This window comes from Loxodonta africana, chromosome 22 (genome assembly GCF_030014295.1).
Source record: "Loxodonta africana isolate mLoxAfr1 chromosome 22, mLoxAfr1.hap2, whole genome shotgun sequence".
Lineage (NCBI taxonomy): Eukaryota > Metazoa > Chordata > Mammalia > Proboscidea > Elephantidae > Loxodonta > Loxodonta africana.
The window spans coordinates 25,113,498-25,137,686 of NC_087363.1; the positions used below are offsets into that span (position 1 = coordinate 25,113,498).

The following is a 24,189-nucleotide window of genomic DNA, read 5'->3' on the forward strand; positions in this document are numbered from 1 at the left end:
AATTCGTCCAAAAGAACATTTCAGGATCTGTTCTGAAGTACAACAGTGTCAGTGATGGGATAATATCCATATGCCTATAATTTATTCAGGAAACCCTGGTGGCATAGTGGTTAAAAGCTACAGCTGTGAACCGCAAGGTCAGCAGTTCAAATCCACCAGGAGCTCCTTGGAAACCCTATGGGGCGGCAGTTCTGCTCTGTCACGTAGGGTTGCTATGAGTCAGAAGCGACTCGATGGCAACGGGTTTGGTTTTTTTTTGTTTTATAGTTTATTGAATCTGTATGCTAAGCAAATAATCTGAGACTCTGGACTGTATGAAGAACAGCGCACTGGGATTGGAGGATTGAAGGAAGACTCATTAACCACCTGCGTTCTGCAGATGGCACAACCTTGCTTGCTGAAAGTGAGGAACTTACTGATGAAGATCAAAGACCACAGCCTTCGGTATGGATTACATCTCAACATAAAGCAAAAATCCTCACAACTGGACCAATAAGCAACATCATGATAAATGGAGAAGAGATTGAAGTTGTCAAGGATTTCATTTTACTTGGATCTACGGTCACCACCAATGGAATCAGCAGTCAAGAAGTCAGACAGTGCTTTGCATGCATTGGGTAAATCTGCTGTAAAAGACCTCCTCAGATTGTTAAAAAGCTAAGATGTCGCTTTAGGGACTACAGTGCACCTGACCCAAGCCATGGTATTTTCAGTTGCCTGAAAATATGCATGTGAAAGCTGCACATTGAATCAAGAAGTCAGAAGAAGAATTGATGCCTTTGAATTATGGTGTTGGTGAAGAATGTCGAATTTACCATGGACTGACATAAGAATACACAAATCTGCGTTGGAAGAAGTACCGCTAGAATAGAAGCAAGGATTCTTATGTACTTTGTTCATGTCATGAGGAGGGACCATGCTTGTTAAAGCAGAGGGTCAGCAAAAAAGAGGAAGACCCTCAGTGAGATGCACTGACAAACAGTGGCTGCAGCAATGGGCTCAAACATAGCACCAGCTGTGAGGATGGCACAGGACTGGGCCGTGTTTTGTTCTGCTCTATGTAGAATCGTTATGAGTCGGAACTGACTTGATGGCACCTAACAACAAAAGTGATTCTAATGAAAGATGTACATAAATTTTAATAAAGAACTGTCTTATGTTATTGATAGAAATTAAAGAACACCTAAGGGATATAACATTCTTACGGAATTAAAAGTCAATCTTTTAATGAAATCTTCCCAAATTGATCAGTATATTCAATGCATGGATATGTGTGTGTGTGTATAATTTGACAGTTGATTCTAATATATAGTTGGAAATGCATAGCGCCAAGAATAGCCAGTTCACATTTAAGATATGTAGGTGAGAACACTTGCTTTATTGAATATCAAGAACTATTATAAAACTACATTAATTAAAATAGTGTGATATTGGCAGAGGATTAATGGAACAGAATAGAGAGGCCAGAAACAGATCTGCTCACATACAGATGCTTAATTTACAATGTAAGTGGTGGGGAAGGAAGACTCTTTTTAGTAAAATGTTGTTGGGTCAGTTGGAGAATGAAATTTGATCTCTTACAAGTTTAAAATGTCTAGGTCATAAGTTAACCGTATACTTAAACATTTTGAGTTACTGCTAGACTGTTTCGCAAAGTGGCTACAACCATTTTACATTCTTACTAACAGTGTATGAGGTTCTAGTTTGTCTACTTCCTTATCAACACTTGATTTTTTTTTTTTAATAAAATTTTATTAGGTTTTTGGTGAAAGTTTACATAGTAAGTTAGGTTTCCATGTGACAATTTTCACACGTGTTGTTCAGTGACAGTTCCTTTTTAATAGCATGTGAACATTCTCTTTAATTGTGTTCTAGTTGTTCCATTTCCATTGGTCTAGTTTCCCTGCCCCCTTGTCATCTTTGCTTTAGAGTAATTGCTGGCCTTTTAGTCTCATACCAGACCAAAAAAACCAAACCCACTGCCGTCGAGTCAATTCCGACTCATAGCGACCCTATAGGACAGAGTAGAACTGCTGCATAGAGTTTCCAAGGAGCGCCTGGTGGATTCGAACTGCCAACCTTTTGGTTAGCAGCCACAGCACTTAGTCACTATGCCACCAGGGTTTCCTAGTTTCATACAGATAGTTTTTTCAGTAGAGCACCATTCTTATGGGAAGTATCCTTTATTTTGTATGCCACTCTGCTCTGTCCCTAGAAGGTGATCCTGTGGTATTTTTTTTGTTGATTTGCTGTCCTTTTGATTATATCCATCCTAGTGGGTGTCAAGTGATATCCTAGTGGTTTTAGTTTGCATTTTTCTAATTGGTGCTGATGTCTAGCATCTTTTCATGTGCTTATTGATCAGTTTATCTTTTTTAGAGAAATGTCTGCTTAGATCTTTTTGCCCATATTCTAGTTGGGTTATGTCTTATTAAGTTGTAAGAGTTCTTTATATGTTCGGGATACTGGTTCCTTATTAGAGATATGATTTATAAATATTTTTTCCAGTTTCTTGGATTGTCTTTTCACTGTCTTGATAGTTTTTTGAAGCAGACAAGTTTTTACTTTGAGAGTATCCTGGGTAGTGGATTTAAGAGATCATTGCCTAGTACAAGGAAGGCCATGAAGATTATGTCTAGGTTTTCTTCTAACAGTTTTATAGTTTTAGTGCTTACATTTGGATCTTTTCATCCTCAATTTTGATAGCTGGAAATTTGATTTTATTTGTAATGGTTATAATTTTAACTCTATGATTGTTCTGTAAAGTGTGAAACCTCACCCTGCCTCTATAATTGAGTGTTTCCTCAACCCTTATCCTGTTGTGTAATAGCAGCTGGTTTCCACTAGATGGAAGTGGCGTATAGTTGAGTATGTTAGAATACTAATTTTCTTGTTGGCTATCTCTTGTTTCTCCAGTATGGAGAACTTTTAGAATTCTGGACTTTTTCAAAGAACTACCTTTTGTGTATGATTAGAACTGTAATTGTTACATCTAGCTACTTGGTGATTCCTTCCTTATTCTTGCTAATTTTGCTATTCTCATTTGTGTAATATAGCTTCGTTTACTACATACTGATGCTTGCTTGGTATTGGTATCAGTAGTCAAAGTAAGGAGATAGCATGTAAATTCAATTTTTAATATGTTTAACAAAAAACTATTTTTTATATGAGACGTGGTTCTACACGTTACAGAATTTACATTAGAGGAAATGGCTATCAGGCAAATGTCGACTCTCTACAAAGCCCTGAGCTAGACCCCTTACACGTACACATTTTGGTTAAGTATGCAGGTGATGGCAATACTAACTACAGTACATTAAAGGCCATGCTATAATACCCTTGAAAATTTAACATGCCTTTGATGAAGATTTAATATTTAAAGTAATGGGCCTTACAGTATTAGTAAGATTTGTGAGTATGGCATGTGTGTTAGTTTCCTAAGGATCCTATAACAAAATACCACAAAGTGAGTGGCTTATAACAACAGGAATTTATTATCTCATTGTTGAGAAGGCTAGTTTTCTGAATTCAGGGTGTTGGCAGGGCCATTTTCTCTCCAAAGGCTCTAAGTTAAGATTCTTTCTTGACCCTTCTGACTTCTGGCAGCCCAGGCATTTCTTGGCATTCCTTGGCATCCCTAGGCTTACCCATTAATTTTCCTGTGGCCATCTTCCCCATCTGTCTCTGTGTCTCTTCTCTTTTATAGGGACACCACTCCGATGGAATTAGTACCCATCCTACTCTAGTTGGAGCCCTGGTGGTACAGTGGTTAAGAGCGCGACTGCTAACTAAAAGGCTGGCAGTTCGAATCTACCAGTTGCCCCTTGAAAACTGCAGAGGACAGTTCTGCTGTATCCTATACGATCGCTAAACCAAAAACCTGTTGTCGTCAAGTTGATTCCAACTCATATCCACTCTATAGGACAGCAGAACTGGCCCATAGGGTTTCTGAGGAACAGCTGGTGGGCCCTAACTGCAGACCTTTTGGTTAGCAGCCAAGCTCTTAACCACTGTGCCACCAGGGCCCTTTAGGGTCGCTATGAGTTAGAGTTGACTTAATGGAAACAGGGCCTACTCTAGTTTAACCTCATGTTAACTTAAATGATAATGTCTTCAAATACCCTATTTCCAAACAAGGTCACCTTCACAGGTACCAGGGGTTAAAGACTTCAACATATCTTTTTAGGAGGCACACTTTGGTTCATAACAGTCAGCCCTTAAAAAAAGCCCTTAGGACCCCCAAAATTCAGGTCCTCTCAGCATCTCAAAAATCTTAACCCATTCCAACATCAGTTCTGTTATAGGTCCAAAATCTCATCTTCTGCATCGTGTAAATTAGGTATGGTTGTGTTCCCGTCTTGGTCAAAATTCCTCTCCATCTGTAGACCTGTGAAACCTAGAATAGAACTTACCTGCTTGTACAATATAATGGTGGAACAGGCATATCATGGACACCCCTATTCCAAAAGAGAGAAATTTGAGGCACCAAAATGGCCATGGGTCCCAAGCAAGTCCGAAATCCAGCAGGGCAGATTTTTAGATTTCAGAGTTTGAGAATCCTCCCTAACTGGATAGTTTGTCCTCTGTGTCCACTGAGGTGGCACCCCCCACCCCCTGGAGGAAATAGGCTCTCCCCCTATAACCTCTGGACCTCTGCCCTCTGGATCTGTGGTGGCAGCAGAGTTCCACCAGTCTCCATACCAACTGCAGGGTCACCCTCCCTTTTCTTGAAGGATAACAGATGTTGTGCCTGCCTTCTTTAGTTAGCATAATACTTTAAGAGTTCATCGCTATGAGTCAGAACCAACTCAGTGACAATAGCAGCATTCAGTGCCAGAATCTCTATATAAAAGTTAACTGTGGTTAGGATGGATATTCTTTTTTTCTTTCCCCCCTTAAAGCTATTCAGTCTTTGAAGATAGATTCAGTAAAGAGCTAAGATACTGGAAAGGTTGGTTTTACAGAGTGGGTTCTGAGATGCCCACTGGCCCCTTCTCATATTTTCCTCAGCCGCATCAGGATATCAGATTAAGGAATGGATCTGAGGCTTTCACTTTTACCTTCTTTCAAGATTGTAAGGGGAGAAGTAGGGTGCTTTAAAAAGAGCACTGGCAGGTGGACTTCATGGCTTTAGTCTGTGAAGCTGGGGCTGTTTCATGTTGAAACTGGCACTGAAAAGTCTATGAGCTGATTTTCCTTAGTTTTGGTATTTTGTCGTTTCATGGATTTCAAGGAGCCTACTTCAGAACTTCCCTGTTACTGATAGGACCACATTTTCTAATCTGAATTAAGACTAGCAAAGAAAAAAACCCGTGATAATTAGTGCCGAAATGTGGAGTTAATTCATCTTATTAGTTAAAGTCAATAAGAATCATTTGATCATGTAATTTGAAATCTGAAAGAAAAATAACTATAGCATGTAATCACATTGTTTACATTCATGTTGGGAGGATTAAATTAATAAGTATGAGGCAATTAAAGAGTAATAAAAATAGTGTTATTGGTGTAAAAGCCTTGATGTAGTGCTATAAAGTGCTGTAGAATACCAGAGAAAATGAATCTGGAGGAAGCAGAGTAGCCAGTTAAGCTTCATCAAGGAGATGAGGTATGACTTACATCTCGAAAGATGTATAAATTGTGAAGCCTACGTGGGAAATGAGGCAGTAAAGAATATAGTGATTGTGGTAAAAGAGAGAACAAAGCAGACAGACAGGTGAGCGGGAGAGGAGCATTTTGACTATAGTGGGCAGTTGGTTTTGCCACAGCGATGGATCATAGGTCTGGAATCTAGAAAGCGGTACACAGGCTGAGAAATTTCCCCCGAATATGATAGGTAGTGCTCAATTACCTATCCAATTTCCTGCCAATTGGTGAACTGACAAGTTTGTCTGAAGTAAAAATTAAAGCTGTATAGTAGTTTACTATTCATTTATTTGTCAATTCAACTAAAGTGTTTTTGTTTTTCCCTTTCAGAAGAGTGGTTGAGACCGGTGATGAGAAAAGATAAGCAGGTGCTAGTACACTGGGGCTTTTATCCAGACAGGTAATGTTGATGTGTTTTGAGATCTGGTACAAGTATTTTTGTCAAAGAAAACTAAAATTATTTTATATATATAATTTCATTTTATGAGTAGTGACAACTTTGTTGATTTGTGTGATATCAGTCATTTTCATATTTTATTGATTATTTCATTGACTGTTTTCTTATTTTAATTATGGAATTCAGTGACATCACATGGCTTTATTTATCTAATAAACTTGTATCTTGGCTACATTTCCCAAAGGATTCCTTTAATATGGAAGTAGTCTGATAATTTAGATTTGTTTCCTTCAAGAAGTTGAAAAACAAAATTTTTTTCTGTAGTGTTAAGACTGGTTGGTTTTATTTGTTTTTAACCCTTAATTATCTGTTAGTTGTAGTCATGCTAGACTGTTCAGAGTGAAACAATTTATGTCTAAAATGAATTTTTTCTTCTCGGCAGAAATTTGTTTCTGTAGTACTATTGCTGGTTTTATATATCATAACTCATAATGTGTTTTAGTGTCTAAAATATGAATAAGGAATATTATAAATAAGAGCTAGATGTTAGTGAGAATGGTGGTCCTTACTGAGTTAATATTATGCCTGCATAGGGTATGAGGAATAGGACAGGCCTTCCACGTTTCATGTTCCCAAATTTATACTAGGGTTCCTTTGCTGTTCATTTCACTGTTGTCAAATGGAGATTCTCTTCATTGTGAGCTTTTCAGATCAGCCCAGTCTTCTTTCACCTCTATCCCCATTCACTTCTTGCCTTCCCATATTATTGGAAGCAAATCCCAAGGATATCATTTCAGTCATAAATATTTTAGCATGTATTTCTAAAAGATAAGTTTTCTTAAAGAAAAAAAGTAACCATAACATCATTGTAAAACTTAAAATCAATAGTTTCTCGATATCGAATACTTAGTTGTTCAAATTTCCAGTTGTCATATAAATGATACATTTCATTAACTGATTTTTATTTGAAGTAGAATTCGTTGATAGAGTTCTTAAGTACTTTTTAATTTATAGGTCCTCTATCTCTTTCTCCTCTGTTGCAATTTATTATTTAAGAAACCAGACTGCTTGTCCCGTAGAGTTTAGTAGAGTTTTGGATTTTTGTTTCTTTGTTTGCATCACTGTGGTGTATTTTAACAGGTTTTGCTGTAATTTTTGTTTGTTTGTAATGGTAGTCGGCTTTAGAGATTGATCAGATTCCAGTTCGGTTTTGGAGAGTGATAAGACTGTTGCATAGGTGTGTGTTCTTCCATCAAGAGATACATAATGTCTGCACATTATTTTTCAGTTAATCTATTAGAGTAGCTTTGTTTTTCTTGTAAATGTATTTTTAAAAGAAGGAAATACAAGTTCAGATAATGTTGAAAGTGTAAGAGCGTATGCCCAGTCTTTATGCAGATTAATTAGACCCAAATTAAGTCAGCTTGGTAAACAACCTCTTCTGAACTATAACTGACAACTTTAAATGAACTAACCGTTTTTTAAAAGGAGCAGTTGAGTAAATCCTTTGCATAAAACTTCCTAGTAACAAAGCTTTAAGGCATTAAACAAACTGTTCCATATTATAGGAACTACTACAGGAAAGCACTTTGCCCCTCGAAACACTTTAGATGGAAACTCAATGATGAGACCTCCATAAATATAAGATTGATATAATTTTATATCAGACACTCTAGCCTGTATGCTAACCTTCTACTTAGTTATGCTGGCTCAGGTCTTGACTTCTTAAGAGGCCTTGTTAGTTCAGTTTCTTCATTAACTATGGCCTTTGCCCTGTACTACATATGTTACATTTTCTAATTGAGCCTTTCAACAAAAACGAATATAAGGTTATCACTTTTTTCCTCTTCACCACTGTAATCTTTATTTGGCATACTTAATTAATTGGTAAAGAAATTTTTTTCTCCCAGCTCACGTTTAAGTGTTCTAGAAAATTCGATGTGATGTAACATGATGTTATATGCTATTGATTCTGACACATAGTGACCCTATAGGACAAAGTAGAACCCCCTCATAGGGTTTCCTGGGCTGTAATCTTTACAGAAGCAGATTGCCAGGTCTTTTCTCCTGTGGAGCTGCTTGAGATTTGCTTCCAATAAAACTTTTACCAGTGTGTTAGTAATAGATGTGTAGAGCTGTGCTGGTTGGAAATGCTTTTGAGCTGACTTCTGAGTAGTGGCTAATAAGAAGCCAATGCTTATTACCATATTCTTGTTTCATTTAGATGTCACTTGGTTTTATAATAGCTTATCAGCCAGTATAGTGGCATTAACAGAATTTTTATTTGGTAGATAATTTTATGTTTATTGCACAATTGCAGAGGGAGTAGGGGAAGTGATTTAGTTTTATATCAATGAACTGAACTTCACTGAGACGACCTTTGAGCACAGAGATGTGAAGAAGTGAAGGAGTGAGCCATATGGGTATTTGGGGAATGGGGGCACTCCAGGCAGAAGGGAGCAGCATGTGCAAAGGAAATGAGACAGCAGCTGCCTTGCGTCTTGGAAGAATGCCACTAAAGCCCAAGCGGCTGGAGTAACATGAGTGAAGACAGCACAGTAGGAGATGGGGTCAGAGCTACAGGCATAGGATCCGATCTAGAGGCCTTGGCAAGCCACTGTAATGATTTTGACTTTCACTCTGACTTAGGTGGGGGCCTTTGGGGGGTTTTGAGCAGAGGAGTGATGTGGTCTGACTTCATTTTCTAAAGGGTCAGCCTGGGTGATTTGTGAAAATTAACTCTAGAGGACAAAAGCAAAAGCAGGGGAACCAGTAAGCAGAATCAAGGAGGTGAGAAATAGATCCTGGACATATTTGAAGGTAGAGCTGGTAGAATCTGCTGATGGTTTGGCTGTAGGATGGAATTAAAAGTCAAGTCAAGGGCGGAGCCAAGATGGCGGACTAGGCAGACGCTACCTCGGATCCCTCTTACAACAAAGACTCGGAAAAACAAATGAATCGATCACATACATGACAATCTACGAACCTTGAACAACAAACACAGATTTAGAGACGGAGAACGAACTAATACGGGGAAGCAGCGATTGTTTCCAGAGCCTGGAGCCAGCGTACCAGACAGGTACGGCACAAGGACAGAGAGCTGCTCCACCCCCCTGAACTAACCCCGGGAGGGGGACCAGCCGGTTCCACCGGCGGCGTGGGACGCAGCTGGTAGGAGAAGTCCCCAGGAGGCAGTGACTGGTCTTGGAGCAGAAAGAGCAGCGTCCGAGCCGGGGAACTGTCCTGCAGGGATTTGGACTGGACGCAGGCGGCTTCATTAACATCCGAATAGCCTGAGCCAGAGGAAGAACTCTGATAGGGATCTGACTGCATTTTTTTTTAGCGGATTTTCTGGAAAAACTAGTTTCCCAGTGATGGCGCGGAGACAACAATCCATATCAAACCACTTAAAGAAGCAGACCATGACAGCTTCTCCAACCCCCCAAACAAAAGAATCAAAATCTTCCCCAAATGAAGATACAATCTTGGACTTATCAGATACAGAATATAAAAAACTAATTTACAGAATGCTTAATGATATCACAAATGAAATTAGGATAACTGCAGAAAAAGCCAAGGAACACACTGATAAAACTGTTGAAGAACTCAAAAAGATTATTCAAGAACATAGTGGAAAAATTAATAAGTTGCAAGAATCCATAGAGAGACAACATGTAGAAATCCAAAAGATTAACAATAAAATAACAGAATTAGACAACGCACTAGGAAGTCAGAGGAGCAGACTCGAGCAATTAGAATGCAGATTGGGACATCTGGAGGACCAGGGAATCAACACCAACATAGCTGAAAAAAAATCAGATAAAAGAATTAAAAAAAATGAAGAAACCCTAAGAATTATGTGGGACTCTATCAAGAAGGATAACCTGCGGGTGATTGGAGTCTCAGAACAGGGAGGGAGGACAGAAAACACAGAGAAAATAGTTGAAGAACTCCTGACACAAAACTTCCCTGACATCATGAAAGACGAAAGGATATCTATCCAAGATGCTCATCGAACCCCATTTAAGATTGATCCAAAAAGAAAAACACCAAGACATATTATCATCAAACTCACCAAAACCAAAGATAAACAGAAAATTTTAAAAGCAGCCAGGGAGAAAAGAAAGGTCACCTTCAAGGGAGAATCAATAAGAATAAGTTCAGACTACTCAGCAGAAACCATGCAGGCAAGAAGGGAATGGGACGATATATACAGAACACTGAAGGAGAAAAACTGCCAGCCAAGGATCATATATCCAGCAAAACTCTCTCTGAAATACGAAGGCGAAATTAAGATATTTACAGACAAACACAAGTTTAGAGAATTTGCAAAAACCAAACCAAAGCTACAAGAAATACTAAAGGATATTGTTTGGTCAGAGAACCAATAATATCAGATATCAGCACAACACAAGGTCACAAAACAGAACGTCCTGATATCAACTCAAATAGGGAGATCACAAAAACAAACAAATTAAGATTAATTAAAAAAAATAAATACACATAACAGGGAATCATGGAAGTCAATAGGTAAAAGATCACAATAATCAAAAAGAGGGACTAAATACAGGAGGCATTGAACTGCCATATGGAGAGTGATACAAGGCGATATAGAAGGATACAAGTTAGGTTTTTACTTAGAAAAATAGAGGTAAATAATAAGGTAACCACAAAAAGGTATAACAACTCTATAACTCAAGATAAAAACCAAGAAAAACGTAACGACTGAACTAACATAAAGTCAAGCACTATGAAAATGAGGATCTCACAATTTACTAAGAAAAACGCCTCAGCACAAAAAAGTATGTGGAAAAATGAAATTGTCAACAACACACATAAAAAGGCATCAAAATGACAGCACTAAAAACTTATTTATCTATAATTACCCTGAATGTAAATGGACTAAATGCACCAATAAAGAGACAGAGAGTCACAGACTGGATAAAGAAACACTATCCGTCTATATGCTGCCTACAAGAGACACACCTTAGACTTAGAGACACAAACAAACTAAAACTCAAAGGATGGAAAAAAGTATATCAAGCAAACAATAAGCAAAAAAGAAGAGGAGTAGCAATATTAATTTCTGACAAAATAGACTTTAGACTTAAATCCACCACAAAGGATAAAGAAGGACACTATATAATGATAAAAGGGACAATTGATCAGGAAGACATAACCATATTAAATATTTATGCACCCAATGACAGGGCTGCAAGATACATAAATCAAATTTTAACAGAACTGAAAAGCGAGATAGATACCTCCACAATTATAGTAGGAGACTTCAACACACCACTTTCGGAGAAGGACAGGACATCCAGTAAGAAGCTCAACAGAGACACGGAAGATCTAATTACAACAATCAACCAACTTGACCTCATTGACTTATACAGAACTCTCCACCCAACTGCTGCAAAATATACTTTTTTTTCTAGCGCACATGGAACATTCTCTAGAATAGACCACATATTAGGTCATAAAACAAACCTTTGCAGAGTCCAAAACATCGAAATATTACAAAGCATCTTCTCAGACCACAAGGCAATAAAACTAGAGATCAATAACAGAAAAACGAGGGAAAAGAAATCAAATACTTGGAAACTGAACAATACCCTCCTGAAAAAAGACTGGGTTATAGAAGACATCAAGGAGGGAATAAGGAAATTCTTAGAAAGCAACGAGAATGAAAATGCTTCCTATCAAAACCTCTGGGACACAGCAAAAGCAGTGCTCAGAGGCCAATTTATATCAATAAATGCACACATATAAAAAGAAGAAAGAGCCAAAATCAGAGAACTGTCCCTACAACTTGAACAAATAGAAAGCGAGCAACAAAAGAATCCATCAGGCACCAGAAGAAAACGAGTAATAAAAATTAGAGCTGAACTAAATGAATTAGAGAACAGAAAAACCATTGAAAGAATTAACAAAACCAAAAGCTGATTCTTTGAAAAAATTAACAAAATTGGTAAACCATTGGCTAGACTGACTAAAGAAATACAGGAAAGGAAACAAATAACCCGAATAAGAAATGAGAAGGACCACATCACAACAGAACCAAATGAAATTAAAAGAATCATTTCAGATTATTATGAAAAATTGTACTCTAACAAATTTGAAAACCTAGAAGAAATGGATGAATTCCTGGAAAAACACTACCTACCTAAACTAACACATTCAGAAGTAGAACAACTAAATAGACCCATAACAAAAAAAGAGATTGAAACGGTAATCAAAAAACTCCCAACAAAAAAAAGCCCTGGCCTGGACGGCTTCACTGCAGAGTTCTACCAAACTTTCAGAGAAGAGTTAACACCACTACTACTAAAGGTATTCCAAAGCATAGAAAATGACGGAATACTACCCAACTCATTCTATGATGCCACCATCTCCCTGATACCAAAACCAGGTAAAGACATTACAAAAAAAGAAAATTATAGACCTATATCCCTCATGAACATAGATGCAAAAATCCTCAACAAAATTCTAGCCAATAGAATCCAACAACACATCAAAAAAATAATTCACCCTGATCAAGTGAGATTTATACCAGGTATGCAAGGCTGGTTTAATATCAGAAAAACCATTAATGTAATCCATCACATAAATAAAACAAAAGACAAAAACCACATGATCTTATCAATTGATGCAGAAAAGGCATTTGACAAAGTCCAACACCCATTCATGATAAAAACTCTTACCAAAATAGGAATTGAAGGTAAATTCCCCAACATAATAAAGGGCATCTATGCAAAGCCAACAGCCAATATCACTCTAAATGGAGAGAACCTGAAAGCATTTCCCTTGAGAACGGGAACCAGACAAGGATGCCCTTTATCACCGCTCTTATTCCTTATTCAACATCGTGCTGGAAGTCGTAGCCAGGGCAATTAGGCTAGACAAAGAAATAAAAGGTATCCGGATTGGCAAGGAAGAAGTAAAGTTATCACTATTTGCAGATGACATGATTATATACACAGAAAACCCTAAGGAATCCTCCAGAAAACTACTGAAACTAATAGAAGAGTTTGGCAGAGTCTCAGGTTATAAAATAAACATACAAAAATCACTTGGATTCCTCTACATGAACAAAAAGAACACCGAAGAGGAAATAACCAAATCAATACCATTCACAGTAGCCCCCAAGAAGATAAGATACTTAGGAATAAATCTTACCAAGGATGTAAAAGACCTATACAAAGAAAACTACAAAGCTCTACTACAAGAAATTAAAAAGGACATACTTAAGTGGAAAAACATACCCTGCTCATGGATAGGAAGACTTAACATAGTAAAAATGTCTATTCTACCAAAAGCCATCTATACATTTAACACACTTCCGATGCAAATTCCAATGTCATATTTTAAGGGGATAGAGAAACAAATCACCAATTTCATATGGAAGGGAAAGAATCCCCGGATAAGCAAAGCACTACTGAAAAAGAAGAAGAAAGTGGGAGGCCTCACCTTACCTGACTTCAGAACCTACTATACAGCCACAGTGGTCAAAACAGCCTGGTATTGGTACAACAACAGACACATAGACCAATGGAACAGAATTGAGAACCCAGACATAGATCCATCCATGTATGAGCAGCTGATATTTGACAAAGGACCAGTGTCAATTAACTGGGGAAAAGATAGCCTTTTTAACAAATGGTGCTGGCATAACTGGATATCCCTTTGCAAAAAAATGAAACAGGACCCACACCTCACACCATGCACAAAAACTAACTCCAAGTGGATCAAAGACCTAAACATAAAGACTAAAATGATAAAGATCATGAAAGAAAAAATTGGGACAACCCTAGGAGCCCTAATACAAGGTATAAACAGAATACAAAACATTACCAAAAATGATGAAGAGAAACTCGATAACTGGGAGCTCCTAAAAATCAAACACCTATGCTCATCTAAAGGCTTCTCCAAAAGAGTAAAAAGACCACCTACAGACTGGGAAAGAATTTTCAGCTATGACATCTCCGACCAGCGCCTGATCTCTAAAATCTACATGATTCTCTCAAAACTCAACCACAAAAAGACAAACAACCCAATCAAGAAGTGGGCAAAGGATATGAACACACATTTCACTAAAGAAGATATTCAGGCAGCCAACAGATACATGAGAAAATGTTCTCGATCATTAGCCATTAGAGAAATGCAAATTAAAACTACGATGAGATTCCATCTCACACCAGCAAGGCTGGCATTAATCCAAAAAACACAAAATAATAAATGTTGGAGAGGCTGCGGAGAGATTGGAACTCTCATACACTGCTGGTGGGAATGTAAAATGGTACAACCGCTTTGGAAATCCATCTGGCGTTATCTTAAACAGTTAGAAATAGAACTACCATACAACCCAGAAATCCCACTCCTAGGAATATACCCTAGAGATACAAGAGCCTTCATACAAACAGCTATATGCACACCCATGTTTATTGCAGCTCTGTTTACAATAGCAAAAAGTTGGAAGCAACCAAGGTGTCCATCAACGGATGAATGGGTAAATAAATTGTGATATATTCACACAATGGAATACTACGCATCGATAAAGAACAGTGAGGAATCTCTGAAACATTTCATAACATGGAGGAACCTGGAAGGCATTATGCTGAGCGAAATGAGTCAGAGGCAAAAGGACAAATATTGTATAAGACCACTATTATAAGATCGTGAGAAATAGTAAACCTGAGAAGAACACATACTTTTGTGGTTACGAGGCGGGGAGGGAGGGAGGGTGGGAGAGGGTTTTTTATTGATTAATCAGTAGATAAGAACTGCTTTAGGTGAAGGGAAAGACAACACTCAATACATGGAAGGTCAGCTCAATTGGACTGGACCAAAAGCAAAGAAGTTTCCGGGATAAAATGAATGCTTCAAAGGTCAGCGGAGCAAGTGCGGGGGTCTGGGGAACATGGTTTGCGGGGACTTCTAAGTCAATTGGCAAAATAATTCTATTATGAAACCATTCTGCATCCCACTTTGAAATGTGGCGTCTGGGGTCTTAAATGCTAACAAGCGGCCATCTAAGATGCAGCAATTGGTCTCAACCCACCTGGAGCAAAGGAAAAGGAAGAACACCAAGACCACACGACAACTAAGAGCCCAAGAGACAGAAAGGGCCACATGAACCAGAGACCTACATCATCCTGAGACCAGAAGAACTAGTTGGTGCCCGGCCACAATCGATGACTGCCCTGACAGGGAGCACAGCAGAGGACCCCTGAGGGAGCAGGAGATCAGTGGGATACAGACCCCAAATTCTCATAAAAAGACCAAACTTAATGGTCTGACTGAGACTGGAGGAATCCCGGCGGCCATGCTCCCCAGACCTCCAGTTGACACAGGACAGGAACCATCCCCGAAGACAACTCATCAGACGTGAAAGGGACTGGTCAGCGGGTGGGAGAGAGACGCTGATGAAGAGTGAGCCAATTATATCAGGTGGACACTTGAGATTGTGTTGGCAACTCTTGTCTGGAGGGGGGATGGGAGGATAGAGAGAGGGAAGCCGGCAAAATTGTCAAGAAAGGAGAGACTGAAAGGGCTGACTCAAGAGGGGGAGAGCAGGTGGGAGTAGGGAGTGAGATGTATGTAAACTTATATGTGATAGACTGATTGGATTTGTAAACGTTCACTTGAAGCTTAATAAAAGTTATTAAAAAAAAAAAAAAAAGTCAAGTATGTCTCCAGTTTTGACCTGAGGAACTGGAATGATGGAGTTGGCATTGAGTGAAATGGGAGTGATTGACTAGAGCATACTGATGAGGGGCAAGGTGGCATTACATGTTGGTTTTTAAATGTCTTTGCTTTCACAGGCTTATTAGACATACAAGAAGGGGGATGTGGAATTGGCCTCTGGATTCATGAGTCCAAAATTCAGAGAAGAGGGCAGATAGAAGTTGTCAGTATATAAGTGAAGACATAGGACTGAGTGAGATTACCAAAAGAATGAGTAGATAAAGAAGAGGGATCATCAAAAAACTGAGCCCTCGGGCCCTCCAGTGTTGAAGCAGTTTGGAGAAGAGGAGAAACTGGCGATGGAGGCTGAGGAAAGACTAGAAGGAACACCAGGTGTGATAGTCCCAGTGGGGGAAGTGCTTCAAGGAGAGAGCGGTCAACTGTTTAAAATTCTGTGTGTAGATTAAATGAGGTTTGAACTTTGGGTTTAGCATTGTGAAGGGTACGGATGACCTACAGAAGCTTTTTCTTAGCAGAGTGATAGAGACGAAAGTGTCTGATAACTTGCCAAGGTCCTAATAGTATTTCTAAAGTGTATCTTTAATATTTGATAAAAGCCTTTTCATGAATGAACTTGGGTTCTAATTTGTTTTTCCTTTTTTTCATTTCCTTTATAGCTATGATACTTGGGTCCACAGCAGCGATGTTGATGCTGAAATAGAAGATCCACCGATTCCAGAAAAACCTTGGAAGGTGAATCGTCCTTTTCTAAAAAAAAAAACTTTATCCTGATAAAACTCAGTAACTCTTGTTCGCAACAGTATTTTAAGGAATTACAGAATGATGGCTTCTCTTTCTTATCATCCATTTGAGAGATACTCACAAGCATGAAGACATCATTATCTAGGTCTGAAGTGAAATGTCTCCAGTGATATTTGAGGGGACTCCAAAGCCACGTCGTATTGTGGTGTGAGATAGTTGAGAGAAGAGTGTGAAGTGAGGAATGGAGTTGAACATAATTGATAGTGTCATGAAGGGAAATAAATTTTAAAGTTGTAAGAAAAATCCAAAGTACTACTTTTATACCCCAAATTTGGAGACATTTTAAAAAATGTCTGAAAAGTTTCCCAAATTCTTAATATTTCATTCATGAAATTCATTCTTGAAACAATACTATTATCTACTTAACTATAACGCCCATATTCCAATTCCACCAGTTATCTCAGTAGTATCCTTTATAGTAAGTATTCCCCTGATCCAGCCTAGTATCGTGTGTACCATTTAGTTGTCAGGTTTCTTTAGTCTGAAACAGTTCTTCAGCCTTTCTTTATCTTCTGTGACACTGGCATTTTTAGGCCAGTTTTTTAGAATTTCTCCAAATTTGGGTTTGTGTGAAAATTTGAACTGGACATCTTTTTCTGTATTTTAAAAAACAACATACGTATTTTGCTGTGAAAAATACACCATTTAATTTTTAAAATTAAATTGTGAATATTAGTGATCTTTATAAAATACATGGTAATAAAGGATTACAGTAAAGCAAACACAGTGGAGAGTTCCCACCACTGTCTCAGTGAAAAAGAAATTAGCATTCACTTTGAGGCAATTGTGTTTATCCTTTGCCGTGCCCTCTCAGAGGTAAATCTTATCCTAAATGTTCTGCTCATCTTTTTCTCAGTGAAATTTTACTGCATGTGTGTGTGTACCTGCACAGATACTTTTCAGTTTTATCATCAGTAGGAACACACTGTATTTTTTTGTGACTTGCAGTTTTTTTCTACATTATATTCCTGAGATTTCATCCATATTATAGGGCGTAGTAGTATAAATAATCTTCTATGTAAATATACCACAGCATATCCATTGTAATGTTGATGGGCGTGTGGTCATTTCCACTTCAGGGTATTGTAAACAATGCTGCTGTGAACTTTCTTGAACATACCTCTTATTTTACATGCTCATAGACAATGCAAACATTCACCTTTCTAAACAATGCCGTGTTTTCAAAATTGATTGTTAAAATTCATTTTGCCAGCAGTACACACGTTTTCTGGTTGCTCCTCATCTTTTCCAATGCTTGCAATTTCTTGACTTTGTAGTACTTGCCTACGTCTAGTGGGTGTAAAGTGGCATCTCCCTGTGGTTTTAATTTGTATTTCTCTTATTACTAAGTAGCTGTACAATCTTTTCACCAATTCTTTGACCTTTGGTATTTTCTCTTCTGTGAAGTGCCTATTCTCATCTTGTGCTCATTTTTCCATTGCATTGTCTTTTATTGGTAGGAGTTCTTTATATATTCTGCGTATTAATCTGTTGCCAGTTATATGTACTAAAAATTCATTTTCCTAGTTTGTAGCTTGTCTTTTTGTTTTCTAATCCTGAGGTCATCAGGATAATCTCCTACACCACCTATTTTTAGTTTTATAGTATAGATTTTTAATTTTTAAATATTGTATGATGTAGGAGATTTAATTTTTTTCCTCCATGTGGTGGTAGAGCAACTAATTGTCCTTTGAAGGAGGAAAAATACTGAAACTGAGCTTCTTTCCTCACTGCTAGTCTGTCACAAGTAAATTTTCTATATGTGTAGTAATTTGTTTCTGGACTCTATTATGTGTTTCTTTTTCCATTTTTGTTGTTGAGAATATATACAGCAAAACATATACCAATTCGACAGTTTCTACATGTACCGTTTAGTGACATTGATTATTTTCTTCAAGTTGTGCAGCCATTCTCACCCTCCTTTTCTGAGTTGCTCCTCCCTCATTAACATAAACTTGCTGCCACCTAAGGTTCCTGTCTAATCTTTCGCGTTGCTGTTGTCAATTTGATCCCATATAGTTCTGTTTTTGACATGTAGATAGCTCAATTTTGGCATATAGTATTCTTCCATACTGTATATGCATATGTATGTACACACATATGTACATAATACATATAGTACGTTGATAGCACAATTTTTGACATATAGTGTACTCCTCAGTAAATGTTGAGTAGACACAAGAGAATGGATAACATTGTGTTAACTGCATATTGGCCTAGTATTGTGTATTATTGTTTTATTGGTATTAATATTGAATGTATTCTTTATATTTGTTTACTGACTGCATTTCTCTTTAGTAAAATTCCTTCATAAGCTTTGCTCCGTGTCGTTTAATAGTTACATGATTGACTGTGGAACCAAGACTGCCTTGTTTAAATCTTAGACCCACCGTTTTCTAGCTGAGTAACTCACCACATTTCTTTGATTCTAACGTATATTTTTTCAGATTTTAATATATCTGAAATCAAGCTTTGTTTATAGCTGAGTTGCATCTTACAGTTAAGGTTGGCAACTTTGTTTTTGTGTTAGTGCTACATAAAATAATGATGTATATTCATTGATCTGATTTCTTAGATTTATGGTAAGTGCTGTATGGAGCTGATAGTAATACATTTCTAACATGATAGTTGAATGTTAAATGAGTTGAGGCAGGAAATAGGCTGACATATCCTCAGTATTAAATAGATGTTAGCTGCATTATCATTGTTATTGTCATTCTCGTTAATTGAATGACTATTGGGTCTTCATTATTTTTTTTTATGAGGGAGCTTTTAAAGTAAATGTAACTTCCTTTGTTGGAAGTATTCTTCAGTCTCTTTTTTTGTCCTGTTCGTTTTAAATATACTTAGATATATAAAAGTATTTTTTTCCTATTATTTCAAGGTGTATGAAGTTGCCTCATTTTTTAGATGTATTAAATGTTCAGTTCCATTGTTTCTAGTTATTCTACAATTTGATATTTTAAAAAAAAAAAAACATTATTTACTGTGAATTCCGAAGCTGTATTTAGTTTAAAAGCTCTTGTAGAGTCTGATTTCTTGGCATGGTATTCTCGTTCCTGAGGTGTATCTTCCTATGCAGTAGGTACTTCCTTACTCTCTCTGCGCATAAAAAACAGGGAATAAAAATTAGGAATGGTTAAGTTGCCACTAACATATCATCACTGGTCTTAATGTTTTTAATCTGTTTTTTTGCAGTTGAAGCTTTGAAAGTCATAAACCAGCTTCTTCCCTTTGTAATACTTTGGCGTATTAAAACCCCGAATGACTATTATTTATGTTTACGTTCCTGCTTTGATGTGTTCTTAGGTTCATGCGAAATGGATTCTGGACACTGATGTTTTCAATGAATGGATGAATGAAGAGGATTATGAGGTGGATGAGAACAGGAAGCCCGTGAGTTTTCGGCAGCGAATTTCAACAAAGAATGAAGAGGTATTTGCTTTGGCATCGTTTTTCTCCACTAGTTCTTATTTTGTCTTGGCTTAAATGTTACTGAATCTTCATTGATAAATTCCAAATTGCATTGGCCATTGCGTATATGTAAAGGTTACTAAATGGTTGTAACCAGTCCCAAAAACGGGCATAAAAATCTCACAGGATTATTAAGATTTAAAATCGCCCAAGTAGTATGGCAGTGGTACAGCTGACTTTATTCTCTATATCTGAGTTTTAGTTTTGTATACTAAATATCATCACAGCCTAATTTTATTTAGCTGTTGGTTTGTTTTAATGTTTTTTAATAACTTTGTTAACGTACTGACAGGAGTTAGTACAAAGTACAGGGCTTAAAGATCTCAGTTACAGTTCAGTCTTTTTTTGATCCTTAGTGTTCTGTAATCCTTTAAGAAGTCACACTACTTAGATATTTATCCATAATTCCTTATAACCTGTGACTTGTGAGGTAGGTGTGTCACTGGGGAAGGACCTGAGTCTGAAGAGAGAGCTTAGACGTGTTAGTGTTGAGTTTGTGGCAGCTTTAGAAAGAGATCGATGATTTTAAAGTCCTATTTATTGGGAACACTTAAACTTTTTGTCAGTTGTTTTTTGTTTTAGTTTTTTGACAAGTCTTTGAGACAGAGTTTTTTTTTTTAACCCTTACCTTAGAGAATATAGTTCTTTCGTACCTACTTTCAGCCCTGTTACTCTGCTACTAAAACTTCTTTGTGACTGTATGAATGTTCTTCATTTTGTTTTGGAGTTTGACCCTTCAAACATTTTTGTTTTAACCTTCCCTGGCAGATATGCATATACATTTAATTTCCTTTCATGCATTTCAAAGCAAGCCTTTTATGTCATTAGGAATATTCTTAGTTTCATATCACATTGTTAAAATGGCTATTCATATTTATCCCTATCCAGACTTAGATGATTTGTTTATTTATTTATTTACTAATTTATTTTTAGGAGTGCTATGTCAAAATTGATTTGATACTCCCTTTTAAAATTTAACTTCAAACTTACTATGCTACTCATAGGAGCATGTGGCTTAGATTTTTTTGAGCTGTACTTACAGACTTGCATGATGCCTCAGTTTTCCAATTTGATACCACAGTTACTGAAAACAAACAGATAATTATAAGAGATAGTGAGGGTACCAGAGGCACTTAATGTTTGTTTGGTGTTCTAATCTCTGGGTTTTTTTGGGGGAGGCACCTCATAATGCTTTTAAGGTATTTTTTTTCTTCGTTATGGTTGGTTTGTTAAATTGGTAGTTGTTATGTACGTGGTAAGTTTTTTGTATTGATATTGTATCCTGCATCTTTTTAAAAGTTTTTAAAAGGTCAAATTGTTCTTTTTGTATGTGGGTTCTTCGAGTTTTTTTTTTTTTTTTTTTTTTTTTATGTAAGCATATACATTTACAGGTAGAAATAGTTGTCTTTTATATCTTTTGTGTCTCATTACCGCTTCTATTCTTATTGATGAGTTAGGAGTAGTTTCTATAGCAGTACATTTTTATAAGATCATTCAGCCCATCTTTGTATTTCATCTCTTTAATGGAATGTTTCCCATTTTTCCAGTAGTTACTGAAAATGCTTTTCCTATCCTGGAAAGACAGAATGTAAATGGGGTTTTTGTTGTGCAGGTTTTCACATGTCTGTGTTAAGGCATGGGTTGAATACCTGTGGATCAGTGCTGGTATTTCCACTGGGCATGCATCACCTTCAATGTCAGTGTCATGATTGTGGTCTACAGTGCTGCCTTTCATTTGCTCTGAGCTAGTGGATATGGTGCCCTTTAGTTGTGGAAACTCACGATTGGACAAGGTTTGTAGAAACTGAGGAGTGGGCAAAGCTGGTTGATATTTATTTCCGTTTACTTTCTCCTAGCCAGTCCGAAGTCCAGAGAGAAGAGATAGAAAAGCGGCGGCTAATGCTCGAAAAAGGAAACATTCACCTTCCCCACCCCCTCCCACACCTGCAGAATCGAGGAAGAAGAGTGGGAAAAAAGGGTAAGAACTGTAACGTGATTCAAAAGGCAGAAAACAAATTCCAAAGACTTTCCAGATTTTTACACTTACACTGGAAGTTTTACTTAATGTAAGTGAACTTCTTTGGCTCACATCGAGAAACCTTTTGCTTTGATAGCTTACCTTGTAATAGGTTGTTGTGCTTGTCAGGCATCGTATGTTGTGTTTTTAATTAAAAAAATACAATCACTCTGAATTCAGTATTTTTTCTGTCTCTAAATGTATATCCAGAAGCGTGGCTGGTAAGAGACCTAGAAACTGTATCCACCATAGTTAGTGTCTGTCTCTCTAATTTTACCCCTGTCCTTGTTTGTGATCAAAAGGACACGTGGAACAGGTGAACCTACTAGTTGATGTTCTACAAAGTGCAGAAGGGTAATACTGTGTTGTATTTAGCAAACGGTGGAGAGTACGGCTTCTGTCAAATAATGAGACTTTAAAGCCCTTGTAAAGTGCCTAGCTTGAAGTAGATGTTTATAAATGGTACCTACTTAATAATTTATTATTCTGTGGTTAGTAGATGCATAATAATTTCAGAGTTACCTAACTCAGTCTTTTTTTTAAGAAGTACAAAACTATTTATAATAGTTTAATGTTTAATTTTTACTTATCACGGAAAAATGCTCCCTGAGAAACATTGGAAAATAAGAGTGTATTATCATTAGTTGATTCCAACTCATGACAACCTCACGTGTGCAGAGTAGAATTGCTCCGTAGGGTTTTCAAGACTGTGACCTTTCAGAAGCAGATGGCCAGGCCTGTCTCCCGAGGCTTCTTTGGGTGGGTTTGAAGGCCAGTGTTTCAGGTAGTCGTCAAGGACTTAACTGTTTGTGCTACCTAAGGAGTTCTAAAAGAGTATTTGTTGTTGTTGTTGAGTGCCTTTGAGTCAGTGTCAACTCACAGAGACCTTACCTGACAGAGCAGAATTCTGTTACAGGGTGTTCATGGCTGTAATCCTTTGTTAATATTTTCCTGTGCTTCAGGAGAAATTTTACATAGCAAATCTGGCTCCCGTTTAACAATTTTAATACAGATTGTTCCGTGACATTGGTTACAGTTTTCACCATGTGTCAACATTCTCATTATTTCCATTGTTTGTTTTGTTTCCATTTATCTAGTGTCCCCTCCCCTCCTTCCCTTCCAGTCTTTGCTTCTGGGTTAATGCTGAATATTTGGTCTCATACAGTTGATTATTTAATTTAAGGCAACACATTACTTATAGGTGATATTGCTTATTTCATAAACCAATCAATTATTTAGGTGACCTCCAGAAATAGCTTCAGTTCTGAGTTCAGAAAGTACCATTGGGCAATAATCTCAGGGGTTCCTCTAGTCTCTATCGGTCCAGTGGGTCTAGCCTTGTTTTAGGAATTTGAATTTTGTTCTACATCTTTCTCCCATTCTACCTGGGACCTTCTATTGTGTCCCTGGTCAGAACAGTTGATAGTAGAAGCCAACGGATATATCTTTTTTTTTTTTTTAACTTTTATTGTGCTTTAAGTGAAAGTTTACAAATCAAGTCAGCCTCTCATACAAAAATTTATGTACTCCTAGTTGCTCTTCTCCTAGTGAGACAGCACACTCCTTCTCTCCACTCTGTTTTCGTCCATTGAGGCAGCTTCGGACCTCCTCTGCCCTCTCATCTCCCCTCCAGACAGGAGCTGCCCACATAGTCTAATGCGTCTGCTTGATCCAAGAAGTTCACTCCTCCCGAGAATATGCCTCAAATCATGTTATTCTCTGAAGCGTATAGTTATCAGAAGCGTTCTAGTCGTGCGGGAAGCCTTTAGAAAAGTTTCAGAACCTCTTGTCTTACAGATAGTATTACTGAGCCAGTTGTAGTCATTGAAAACATTGTGTTTTGTGGAGCCAGATGCATTATGACATAAATATAAAAATTAAGCAGCAAAAATGGATTTTTCTTTACATATTATGGAGGGTAACATTATTCCTTGAATTTCTGATAGTGAATCTTGCTATCGCTGTTAAGAGATTTCAGAACTAGCAGAGATCCTTGTGAGGGAAAGCCATAACAACTTTTCCTGGGCTTGAAATAAGATTTGCTGCTGTTCCATTTGGGAGCTGAGATGGGGCGCCAGGGCCCTGGCGTCAGCTGAACCGGTGTGTGGTACCCGGGAGGCCCACAGTGGTGTAAAACTCACTGACGTGC

General features: G+C 37.6%; 1 protein-coding gene across 3 annotated transcripts in view; it reads left to right on the plus strand.

The window, feature by feature from the left end:
- SMARCC1 (SWI/SNF related, matrix associated, actin dependent regulator of chromatin subfamily c member 1) overlaps positions 1–24,189 on the plus strand; it is a 173,113-nt gene that overhangs the window by 58,582 nt on the left and 90,342 nt on the right. For all 3 annotated transcript variants that reach the window (XM_023547771.2, XM_023547772.2, XM_003409685.4), the window contains exons 7-10: positions 5,974–6,043; positions 16,405–16,480; positions 19,859–19,984; positions 21,880–22,001. In XM_023547771.2, coding sequence (XP_023403539.1) covers positions 5,974–6,043; positions 16,405–16,480; positions 19,859–19,984; positions 21,880–22,001 — 394 coding nt within the window. The remainder of the gene's footprint in view (positions 1–5,973; positions 6,044–16,404; positions 16,481–19,858; positions 19,985–21,879; positions 22,002–24,189) is intronic.